We start from the raw sequence: 11,208 nt of genomic DNA on the forward strand, positions 1-11,208 counted from the left end.
GCTCTTCTTTTTTCTCCTGTAAAGACGTTCTTCTCATCCCCCCCTTTCCCCCCCCCCTTCACTCCCGCCTACCCTGGATTATTTCTCGTTGTTGCTTCGCCTGTTTCCTCCCGCAGTATCTCGCCTTGGGAAGAGAACTACCTCCTTTTTCCTCCTTTCCTTGTCGCCCGTTCCCTTGCCTTGATTACCCCCTTCTCTCTCCCTCCCTCGTTCCTTGTTTGGTTAGTCGCTCGTGACACACGCGGGATTGCGCGCACGCTCCTGGGCGAGGACGCCGCTTAATTCTTCCGCTTCTTCTCCTCGAGGGAAAGCGGCAGTTTGCTTGTGGTCAGCAAGAGCTCATCGGTGTACGCGGGCAGCGCCGGCGCCTTCTGCGGCCTGAGCCCCGTCACTGGCTCGATCTTCTTGCCTGTAATCAGCACCGTGGCCTTGAAGTGACCGACCACTTCGCCGTCCCGCTCGTACAAAACAGGGTACGGAACCACGGCGTCGTGCTTCACCATCTCTGTGAGACCTAGGCGAGCCCTCTTTGTCTCCAGGTTCCGCAGCGCAAAAGGAAATGTCTGGTACTTCGCCTCAATCTCACGCTGAAGCTCACGCGCCGACTCCATCTTCATGGCGTATTTGGAGTCCAGCGCTACCTTGTGGATGGTCGGCCGTGCATCACGCTCCTTTAGTTTGCCCTTTCCAGAGCTCACGACGATGTCGAGCGCCCACACCTGCCCTGCCTCCAGCGTGTAGTCATGCACAAGGTGTTCCGCTACCTTCCGTTGTGGAATGCACCGAAAGCTGTCAACAATGTAACGCTTCAGCATGTGTGAAAGGACGCCATCGACGGGGGTAACACCGTAGTGTGCGGCAGCCTTTTCAATGATTTCTGTCACATCATAAACGTTGGTCCCGGGCCGCAGCTTGCGCATCGCCGTGTTAAGAATGCTGTGAGCTGCGGAAATGACCTTTGTGGCCTTCGCATCGGCAGCAAGCTCATTATTCTCAGTTACCTGCACGGTGTGGGCCACCTGCGCACAGTACCCGTCCACGTGAACGCCCAGATCAAAGTGCACCACATCCCCAAGCTGAATCTCTTGGGAGGCCGCCTCATCGTCAGCTGACGGGCTGTTGTGTGCCACACAACTGTTTACGGAGACGCACGTTGGGAAAGCTATACCCTTCTCCGTGCCTTTAAACATCGTCTTAAGCTTCTTCGCGATTGTCTCATCGCCCAACCTGCAGAGGTCATACACCTTTGCGCCAGGCTTGGCCGCATCAAGCAGCACCTGGAGTGTTTCATTGCACCACAAGGCCGCCTTTTTATACCGCATCACCACATCAGAGTTGTTGATGGTCGTGTCTTCTTCTTCCTCCTCCTCCTCCTCGACGGCCCCCACGTCCTCCCAGTCCTCCTCGGCACCAACGTTCCGCGACATGCTTGTACAAATTACGGGCTTTCTCTTGCGTTCTTCTCGAGACACCAAAAAAGAAAAGAAAAAAAAACACGCACCCGGAGGAAGAGAAGCAAAGTATCCGACTGGCGTGCAAAAATGGGTCACCCCATGCAAAAAAAAAAAAAAACAACGCAGTCGAGGAATACGGCAGATAATTCCACGCACGACAAAAAAAAATAGAACACACCAAGAAAGAAACGTGGGAGAGAGAGCGATTACAGACAGAATTACAGAGGTGCATGTATGTCCCCCCCTTTAAGATCCACACATACACACAGAGAGAGATATATATATATGTAAATATAAGGAAAGAAAAAGTAGTACAAAACGGAAGGGGCGGTAACATGTGCAACCCCTTTTTGTTCTTACTCCGGCATGCATGCGTGCACCGTGAGAGAGACTGCACGACAGGAAGGAGGAAGAAACAGCAAACAAGCGAAAATAAAAACACGCAGGAAGCAAACTCGCCAACACGACGAGACAGGTGAGTGGGGAAAGGGAAGAGGAACAACCTCCACAAGCAGGGAAACCAGCAACAAAATGCATAAAACTAAAAATATACACAACTTCTCGTCGCCGCTTCGTTTCCCCCCCCCCCCTCCCCGTTTTTCTTCTTTTTTTTTTGTTTCTCCTCCATTAAGCTATTGTCTTTGCTCTTGTTGTTGGTTTTCGTTCGGCTCGGGCACACTTTTCTCACGCGTTTTCCTCGTCATTTCTATCTCTGCTCGTTTCGCCCGCTCCGTGCTCACGAAAGGAAAAGGTGGCATTGCCCACCGGCAGCGGCGGCGGCGGCGGCGGCGTGCAGCCCAACGAGGTGGGCGCCTCGTCGCCGTCAGAGTCGTACAACGGGCCGGCGGCGGAGTTCTCCGCCGCAAGGGCGGCGCGGTGAACGTCAGTCTCCATCGAATGCGGGATGCGCGGGGGCGGGGAGTCGGGTCCCTCGCAGTCCAGCACGGCGAAAACTGCATTGTGGGCCGCCTTGGCACGCGTGCCTCTCCCATTGCCGTTCCTTTGCTTCAGCCAGCCTTTGCCCAAGTTTGGCAGGCTCAGCCGCGGCACAGTGCGCTGCAGGGAGAAGACAACAAAGCCCACAACGACAGGCACAATGACGATACAAAAGATCGTAATAGTCTGCTTCGTCAAGTCCCCGTCGTATGCACCATTGGCCGCATCCAACCCCGTCACAACAACGCGCGGAAGTTCGTCGTAGGGCGTCTGGTTAAAGAGATGCACACCCTCTACGGAGCAAAGAACAAACCACAGTCCATCTGCATAACTAACACGCAGGGGCAAGTGCTTCCCCGACGCCATCGCCCTGTACACAGCCCGCAACTGTTTGGTAGCGTCCTCGCCTGTCACTTCCAAAGTGGGCTCAATAAAGAGAAGAAAGCGATTGTTACCCTTGGAGGTTATCAAAATCCCTCGTTGATCGAGGCTCCAACCCGTCGCGTCAACAACGTACCGTTTTACGGACTCTGCACATTTGGGCAGCGGCAGCAGGTGGCCGGTGTTGTTTAAAGAAAGAAAAACAAGCTCCAAGGAAAACGGAGCCGGTTGCGTCACTGAGCCGATGCTGTTAACGACAAGATACGCACTAACTTGAACAAAACTTGGACTGACACCCTTCGAGGCTGTAGCACACAGACGCAAGTAGACTTCGCGCCCTGCAGAGCCTAGCATCGCGGGAACGCTCGGCGCGATAGTTACGTATCGCAACCCAAATTCATTTACCTGCACCAGTAGGGACAAGACGTGTCGCTGGGCAGTGGGCGAGCAGCTGGTAGCGGCACCCGCTTCCACGGGTGAAGGCAGAAGGAAAAGCTCCAATTGGGTGATTGGGGCGTTCAAAGGGTCAGAAAAAATGATAGTGGTGTATTCCGTTGTGTTGTAGCGAATCGCAAAGTGCGGAAGATAGTTAAGGGAGGAAAGCGAAAGGTTCAAGATGACAACACACCTTTTGCGGCGCTGCTCGATGCGAAGTGGCAAGGCAGGTGCACCCTCAATAGAGTAGCACGGGTACAGTAACGAGGTCGGTGTGGGCGCCGCAGCAATAAAGGAGGCCTCAACACGAACCAGAGCCGTAGTGGGAGAAACGTACCGCATAAGCGCGGCGTACGCGGGTGAAGCATGACAAGAAGCGTTATCCCAGACAAGCGCAAGCGACATCGCCACGTTGGGGAGAAAGGAGCCCACGATGTTCCACTCCTCTGTTCCTGTTTGCCAGAGGTAAAGAAGTCGCTCGTGTTCGTTTGGGCTCAACGTCGCAATGGCATCCGCACCGACACTTTTAGCTTCCGCACCGCTGGGGATTGCGTGGATGTGCGTCTGGGACACAGTCCTCCATGAAGTTGCTTGCAGCACACACACAACAAAGTACATCTCCTCGCGGCCCCCCAGCAAGGAAACAAGATCCAAGGCCGAGACGGGGCCTGCAGCAGGGGCCACGGTGGAAACAAGAACTTTGTGTCGAATCGACGTGGAGTCGCAGCCTTCATCCCACGTGGCAAAGCCAAGGACAACGCCTGCAAGAGGTGTGCTTGGCTTCAGCGACACCACGGAGTGCGCCTGGTTTATCACAGCTGATGTACTGTATAGGTGTCCGTCTCCACTCACCTCTACGCGGCTAAGATTTTGGCAGCTGAACTTCTCGCGCTTGACAAACACCCTGTCCTCCACTAGGGCCCCAGGATAAATCTGAGCCTCCCCGCGCAACTTCACACTGAGGCTTCCGAGGGAATAAAACATCTCTGTGACAATGCTGGGCCACGCATGCGTCACGGTCTGGCGTCCACACACCTCCAAGAAGGGTTGCGGGGACACGTACCCGCACACGGAAGAAGCTCCACACGGCGTCCACGTTCCAGACAACACCTCCTGTTCCTTTTTCCAGGCCTTTAGACCTGTCTCATAGGAAATCACAAAAACCTTACGATCGGTCGACACAAACATTGAAGTCCCCCCAGCAGCGGTGTAGACACCTACGCAAAGCGTGAACGTTCCGCTAACGGTATTTGGGAAGCTAACAGCGTGTGCTGCGTCTGAAGCCTGCCAAACATTGGCCGTGAAACCAACGTGGCATCTTCCATCTACGGCGAGACGGACAGCAAAGTGGGCAGACACATCCCAATTTGTGACCGACAGCCTTACAGCGGAAGTTGGCAAACTCGGGAGCACGGCGGAGAGCACGGCGGCGTCGGACCCGCCGAATCGCTGCAGCCACTGCAAGGGCTCATAAACCCTGTAGTTCACACGAAGATACTCGGCACCTGCGCAAAGAACTCCGACGGAATCTGAGGGAAAAAAAGGAGTATTCATCTGCAGAATACCCCCATTCGCGGCAAATTGCATTTCATTCCCTGCAGTGTTTCCACGGCACCTCTGTAGCCTTGTTGCCCAGCCAGCACCAACAGGCAAAGGGACAAAGCGAACACGCAGGGAGTTTTGCGTTATGAGTCGCAAAACGAAATTAAAGTGTTCCACATCACTCTCGGACTGCGAAGGCAAAACAACGTCCTTCAGCGTCATCGATCCCGTCGAGCCATTAAAAAAAGCTACCCAACCGGAGGGAAGCATCGTAGGCAGCTCACCTGTAACCCTCACACGTGACCCTGCCAAGGACACAATAGGAATTTTTCTTCCGGTCGATGCATGTTGAGCGCACAAGTATCCTGTCTTTTTTCCGGCCGAAGCAGTGTTGAGGTAAAGCGTTAATTCTTGCTGCTGCTCCCGGGGCAAAGATGAGGTGGAACCTCCTGCAGGTAGAGCTGAAGTCTCAAGCTCCAGCGAGACAACACCATCATCTACTGAAGTACACCGAGCCGAGTGTGAAAGAAATGCCGAATACATGTTGCTTGCCACAGCCGCGGAAGAGGCACCCGAGGCCAGCACTTGGATTGGTTCCCCCCACGCGTAGTTGGACTTGGCGGCGGTGAATTTCCATCGCCTCCCTTCAAGGGCCGCAATGGCGACGTGTTTGCCCGCTACAGAGGCGCAGAGACTCCTCGGGGCCGTCCTCACGCGCTCCACGTACTCCCTTGGAAGAAACAGCTGCAACTTACCATTTGCAAAGACAAATTCAATGGGCAAATTACTTGGTGCGCAGGCTTTTCCCACCCTGCGATGGTTGATCATGGTGAGGGAAAGCCCACTAAAAGCAGACGGCGAAACCGCGACTGTATGCTGCACCCTGGTACCCGGTCCCATGACACGCAGTGGACGTATGATGTCCCTACCATCGACCATGTCCTCCTCGTTAATTTCTACACTGCCTTTTAAGTTCTGTAGCACCTCCTCAACGGAGTGAATAAGAAGCCTAGCGTCTGTTTGACGATAGATGGAAGTCCCCAAATTGTTTACGGCCACAACACGCGTCAGGTACTGCCTCACACCCAAGTCCATCAAGCTCAAGGGTACTATAAACTCTAGTGTCGATCCCGTCCCACGCATCAAGGTCGAAACCCCCTGCGGTTTCACAGCGTCGCCCTTCTCTGCGAAGTATACACCAAAAAAGTAATGGTGCCTCTGACGAAGTACGTCTAACTGATGTAGCAAAGCTGTTGCTTTAACAGGCACCTCCACAGTATTTGTGGTCGAAGGAACGATATCAAAAGTGCCTACCGCGCTCATCGCGCCTGCCAGAGCGTCTACAACTTCAGAAACATTGGTGGGCGCCTCTGTCGGTGCCTCTGTTGTGGTCGTAGCAGGCGCCTCCGTGGAAGTCGTGGTTGTGGTGCCCGGCAGCACCTCGCCATCGGTGCAGATAAAGATTGTGTCCGGAAACACGTCGTACGCCAACACGCCCCATGAGGCGTCGCTTCGCACCACAAGAAACCCGGCGTCCGCCGCCGAGGAAGGGTCAAACCCGGGCGGCTTCCAGTTCATTGCCGACCCATCGTTCCAATAGACATTGCCGCCCTGCACGTACCCGGCAATTCCGGCGGCAGACATTTCCTGAGCACGAAGAAACGCAACAACGGCCCCATTTTCAGCGGCGGAGTGAACACACGCAGTCCATTTTCCAGGATCATCGATGCAACCCCCTCGCACCGCAAAGAAAGTCCCTTCCGTAGGAGACAAGTGAATTAACACCAATGCCGAGAAGAGAACCAGCCGTATCAAGAACATCTTCCTGTTTTTCTGCCAACCCATCACGTCCCTCCTTTTTTTTCTTTCCCCCCCCACGCGCCTTCAAAAACAGCTTTCTGACAAGTGAGAGTAAACCGTAATTGGGTCCCTTCCCCCACACCACATCCAGCAGCGGCGGCGGCGGCAGCGTTAGTAGTAGTAGCAGCAAAAAACAAGAAAAAAAAACGCAAAACAGAGCGAGACAGAAAATAGGGAAAACAAAAGACAAGGGGCGCATCCCGCATCATGCCGCCTAAGCTTCATTTGCCGGAAGCCGCCAAATCCATCCTAGGCGGATGGCAATAACGATACGGCTTGTTTGGGAATATAGTTACACTGCACAGTATACGCCCATCCCAGAGAGCGCGTACGGAATGGGCTGGGGACAGAACGCAAGAAAAAAAAAGCAAGTAAAAGCTACTTGTAACAAAACAGAAACAAACAAACATTTTTTTTCTTATATATATATATATATCAAAATAACTTGATATGTAATGAGGAATGCCTTCTCATTCTGGCACCAACCACGACGCTCTAGCCTCTGCGTCTGCAGGGGAGGAAGGTCTTACTTGCTCTGCCTCTCTTATTGCCTTCCGAAAATAAAAAAAGAGAAGGGGAAAAAAAACAAGCAAAAGTGGCGCGACCCAAAGTATATTTCCCTCCCGCACCCTGGACTAAAAGTTAAACTCATCATCGTTAGTGCTGGCCTTAGTAACTCCCTGTGGAAAAGAACGCACGACATTGGCACATGGTTGGAGTCTAGCTACGCTTGAGTCAGAGGAATGAAGCTTCGTGCTAGAACACAACGCAGGAGGTGGGCTTCCCCCATTCGCCCTAAGACCCACACCACCGTGACCTGGTCCATTGGACGCTGAAGCCTGCATGGAGAAAAGCTGAAACGGGTTATGCGGTTGCCCGGTGCTAATGCCTGCATACAGGGCCGTTGTCGTCCCCCCTGCTTCCGCAACGTTGTTGGTTCCTGTGAAATAGGGATGCTTCAAGCATTGCGTAGCTGTGGGACGATCACTTGGATTAAACCGCAACATCTGTTCCATCAAGTCAATGGCAGCCGGCGGGGAGTTGGGAAGGAGCTGTCGCAGTGGTGTGGGTGCAACAGTGGGAAAACGCATGTTTAGACGCCGCGATAATTGGTATCCCTCGTCCCACTCCGACGGGACTGGTGCCCCCAACACGGAGCATATCTTGAACAGCTGGTCACTGTCCGACGACCCTGGAAAGAGCGGGCGATTAAGATACAACTCGGCGAAGATCACACCGCACGCCCATATGTCTATCGGTGAATTGTAGTGGGTAGAACGCAGGATGATCTCTGGTGCCCTGTACCAACGGGTGGAGACATACTCCGTAAAGGGCGGCCGGGAGCGAATCTCTTTCGCCAAACCGAAATCGGCCACCTTCACGATATCCCCCTTTGTCAGCAAGTTCTCTGGCTTTAAATCACGGTGCATAAAGCCACCCTTGTGAATTGCCTGCAAAGATAATAGGGTCTGGCACATGATACTACGAATTTCACGGTCATTAAAGCATCCCTGTGTCCCACTCTTCTGCTCTGCCCGCATCCGCTGAATATTGAACAGGTTCATTTCCATGTACTCAAATATCAGAAACAACTCTGTATTTTCCCGCACCACCTCCTTGAGCTTCACAATATTCGGATGCTGCAGCTTCCTAAGTGCCTGAACCTCACGAAGCTGCAGGCACTCCTCCCAACTAGAAAATCTCTGCTTCATCTTTTTTACCGCCACTATTTCTCCGCTGATGACGTGCTGGGCTTTACTCACCACACCGAAAGAGCCGTCGCCCAGTTGACCTAAAATTGTGTAACGATTCATTTACTACCCCCTCCTCTGCGTCTTTATTCCTCTTCCTCTTTCGTTCTAATTTTACTTAACGTGCTCTTCGGTAATGCTTGGTGGTATTCCACGTGGCGTGTGCCGTGTTCCTCCCGCCCTTCAACTTTTCCCTCCCACAGACCGTTGTGTGTGTGTGTGTGTGTGTGTTTCTTTTTCCTTTTGGCTTTCCTGCTAATCACCCGCCGCCTCGCCTCCCCCCACAACTGTGGTAAAGACGAAAAAAAAAACTCAGTTGGTCCGCCCGTTCACTTCTCAGGGAATTGAAGTTTCTTGTTGCGTTCCCCGCTCTTCGGGGTTACCACGGAGGGGAAAATGCCGCCTGCAGTCCTCAGAACCGGGAAAAAGAAAACAAAGGCAAGAAAAGGGAAAAGAAACACATAGACCTCACCCACTGACACTGCAAAAAAGAAAGAGCCACACATACGCAGAACCACGAATATACAAGGCAGCGTTTTCTGAAATTTAGAGCGTAATAAGCACTTGTTCCCGCAGTTTCTCCTTTCGGTTGATGTTATTCTCACGCTGTAGGCAACCCCTGACTGCCTTCATTTACCTTCAAGGTGATTTCACCGCGTTTTGTCCTTCTTTCATCTCAGCACTGTTATACCGTTTTTCTTTTCTTTTTTTTTCCTTTTTTCCTTTTCGTTTTACTCAAATGCATGTCGACTGCGCACCTTCAGTTCTTGTTTCACGGTTCGGCGGCTGTGAAGCGTCGGAGCCAATAAAAAAAAATACAACACCAGCACAAGATATATATAAAGAAAGATAGATATGGATATGGACATGGATATGGGACACGACGGAGAACGCGGGTTCTCACGCGGGCTTTTTCGCCTGCTGTGGCTGATGGTGGCTGCCTCCAAATGGCTTCCCGGCCATCACCCCACGCAGGTGAACGCCCAATGCCTTCTCCATCTTCACCAGCACCCGCTCCTCCGGCACCGCCTTCCCGCTCTCGTACTCCGTCACAACGCCGGCCCGCTCCGCTATGTGTCGTGCCAGGTCCTGCTGCGTCCATTCCTTTGCTTGGCGCGCCCGCTGAATATTAATGCGCAAGGCATTATCCACGCGCTTTAACTTCAATATATCGGTGTCCTCATCTAACCTCTTTGCGTTGGCGCCAAGGTCCGTTTTCTGGGCATTCGCGTGGAAGTGTTCCTTCTTCATCACATCCACATTCCCTCCGCGCTGCAGCACGCGGTTGGCCTCGGTCTCGCTCACGCGACCAGGCTTCTTATTGGCGTTATTCTTTTTTTGAAAGTTAAACACCTGGGGCTCCCAGTCCTGCCCCGTCATGATTTGGCCACGGGGCATGCTTAACGAGCCTACAAGACCTGCTGCTCTTTCCTCGTTGAGTCCTAATCGCGCCCACCGTCGGCCGGCCGCGCCGTTTCAGTGCGTGTAAGCGAGAGAGAGAGAGAAAAAAAAAACACGCACAACAAGGAAGAGAAAAAGGAATAGAAGGAAAAAAAAGATAAGGCAAAAACGCCCACATGCGTGTTCCATGCCCGTCTCGGCAAGGGTGGCCTAGGATGCGAACAAGGAAAGAAAAGAAGGAAGACCGGCCCCCGCAAAAATTAAATGCGGTCCCCCCAAATGCGCCACTCATCGGTCCTATCCTTGCTAAGTGGGAAACAAGCCACCGTTGGTAAAACAAACACACACAGAAAAATATATATAATATAAAAAAAAACGCATCAAAAGGTCAAACAGAAATATAAAAGCAATAATCCCCCCCTCTTCACACCTCATAGAGGCATACATCCATTGGTATATTCACCATTTCGCAACGTCCTGAAGAGAAAAGAGAAAAACAAGTAAACAGCCTAATCCTGAAAGCACAGAAACCGCCTTCATCATCAATTCAACTGTAGCTCAAGAAATGCTCCTCATCCACTGCGGCTTACGTGCTCTTCTTTTAAACCGTTGGCCTTCCTCTACGCACCAATTGCTAACCTAATTACTAAACATATGTAAATATATTTATCTACATATTTTCCCTTCGCATGAGCCTTTTTTCCCTTTTCTCCCCCGTTTTTTATACTTAAAAAACAATTGTTACAAGTCACGTCAATACCCCAGAAGGAGTCTAGAAGTACCAGTAACAAACACGTCAATCCCTAAAAAAAAAAAAATCCAGAACCAAAACTAAACAAAGCCATACATACCTAAGGCGGAATACATTCTTACTGCAGTTTCTGCTCTTCTTGCTTCTTCAACTTATCGGCCATGCGCCACCGGATGTACATAGGCTTCAGCGCATCCACGCCGGCGAGCACGCCGGCACCGGCAATGCCACGCAAAATGTTCGTTCCAGCACCACGCATCAGAGAAGCGGCGCCCTCCTGTTTGATGACCTGCATCATGCAGTCCATCGAGCTCTTGTACTTCACGGCGGCGCCGGATGTCATCATCATGCGACGGCGGACGGTGTCCAACGGGTAGGAGAGAAGACCGGCAAAGATTGTCACTGCCCACCCAAGGAAGAAATTCACAATAAACGTGTCCACGGGGAGCATTGGCTGCAGTGTATCGTACAGGCCAAAGTAGAATCCACGATACACCACGATACCCACGCACGAGACCACGAATCCACGGTATAGCCCAACGATACCGTCGCTCTTCCACGTCTTCACGTAGCAGTCCACCAGACCGTTGAACTGACGCTCACCGCCCTTCTTCGCAGACTTCGTGTCATTTGCAAGGCGTGTACGAACGTAGTCCAGAGAGTAGACGAAGCACAGCGAGGCAGCGCCGGCGAGACC

The 11,208-nt window shown here is 52.4% G+C and overlaps 5 protein-coding genes across 5 annotated transcripts, besides 5 other annotated features; all 5 read right to left on the reverse strand.

Moving 5' to 3' along the window:
- Positions 1-278: 278 nt before the first annotated feature.
- Tco025E_04453 (putative aminopeptidase, putative,metallo-peptidase, Clan MG, Family M24) lies at positions 279-1,427 on the reverse strand (the record flags this gene model as incomplete). The annotated part of the gene is made up of 1 exon (XM_029371363.1): positions 279-1,427. The coding sequence occupies one exon, from the start codon at positions 1,425-1,427 to the stop codon at positions 279-281; it is 1,149 nt and encodes a 382-aa protein (XP_029228693.1).
- Positions 1,428-2,138: 711 nt separating this feature from the next.
- Tco025E_04454 (uncharacterized protein) lies at positions 2,139-6,569 on the reverse strand (the record flags this gene model as incomplete). Its single annotated transcript, XM_029371364.1, has 1 exon — positions 2,139-6,569. The coding sequence occupies one exon, from the start codon at positions 6,567-6,569 to the stop codon at positions 2,139-2,141; it is 4,431 nt and encodes a 1,476-aa protein (XP_029228694.1).
- Positions 6,570-7,027: 458 nt separating this feature from the next.
- Positions 7,028-7,044: a microsatellite.
- A 199-nt stretch (positions 7,045-7,243) lies between these two features.
- Tco025E_04455 (putative protein kinase) lies at positions 7,244-8,422 on the reverse strand (the record flags this gene model as incomplete). The annotated part of the gene is made up of 1 exon (XM_029371365.1): positions 7,244-8,422. The coding sequence occupies one exon, from the start codon at positions 8,420-8,422 to the stop codon at positions 7,244-7,246; it is 1,179 nt and encodes a 392-aa protein (XP_029228695.1).
- Positions 8,423-8,425: 3 nt separating this feature from the next.
- Positions 8,426-8,462: a microsatellite.
- Positions 8,463-8,567: 105 nt separating this feature from the next.
- Positions 8,568-8,590: a microsatellite.
- Positions 8,591-9,053: 463 nt separating this feature from the next.
- Positions 9,054-9,091: a microsatellite.
- A 99-nt stretch (positions 9,092-9,190) lies between these two features.
- Positions 9,191-9,234: a microsatellite.
- Positions 9,235-9,259: 25 nt separating this feature from the next.
- Positions 9,260-9,757, reverse strand: Tco025E_04456 (transcription factor; the record flags this gene model as incomplete). Its single annotated transcript, XM_029371366.1, has 1 exon — positions 9,260-9,757. One exon carries the CDS (start codon positions 9,755-9,757, stop codon positions 9,260-9,262), a length of 498 nt encoding a protein of 165 aa, XP_029228696.1.
- Positions 9,758-10,629: 872 nt separating this feature from the next.
- Positions 10,630-11,208, reverse strand: Tco025E_04457 (solute carrier family 25 (mitochondrial adenine nucleotide translocator), member 4/5/6/31; the record flags this gene model as incomplete). Its single annotated transcript, XM_029371367.1, has 1 exon — positions 10,630-11,208. A coding segment is annotated over one exon (579 nt), but the record flags the coding sequence as incomplete, so codon positions are not given.

The sequence above is a fragment of the Trypanosoma conorhini genome (assembly GCF_003719485.1).
Source record: "Trypanosoma conorhini strain 025E chromosome Unknown Tco_14.4_contig_00227, whole genome shotgun sequence".
In the NCBI taxonomy this organism is placed as follows: Eukaryota; Euglenozoa; class Kinetoplastea; order Trypanosomatida; family Trypanosomatidae; genus Trypanosoma; species Trypanosoma conorhini.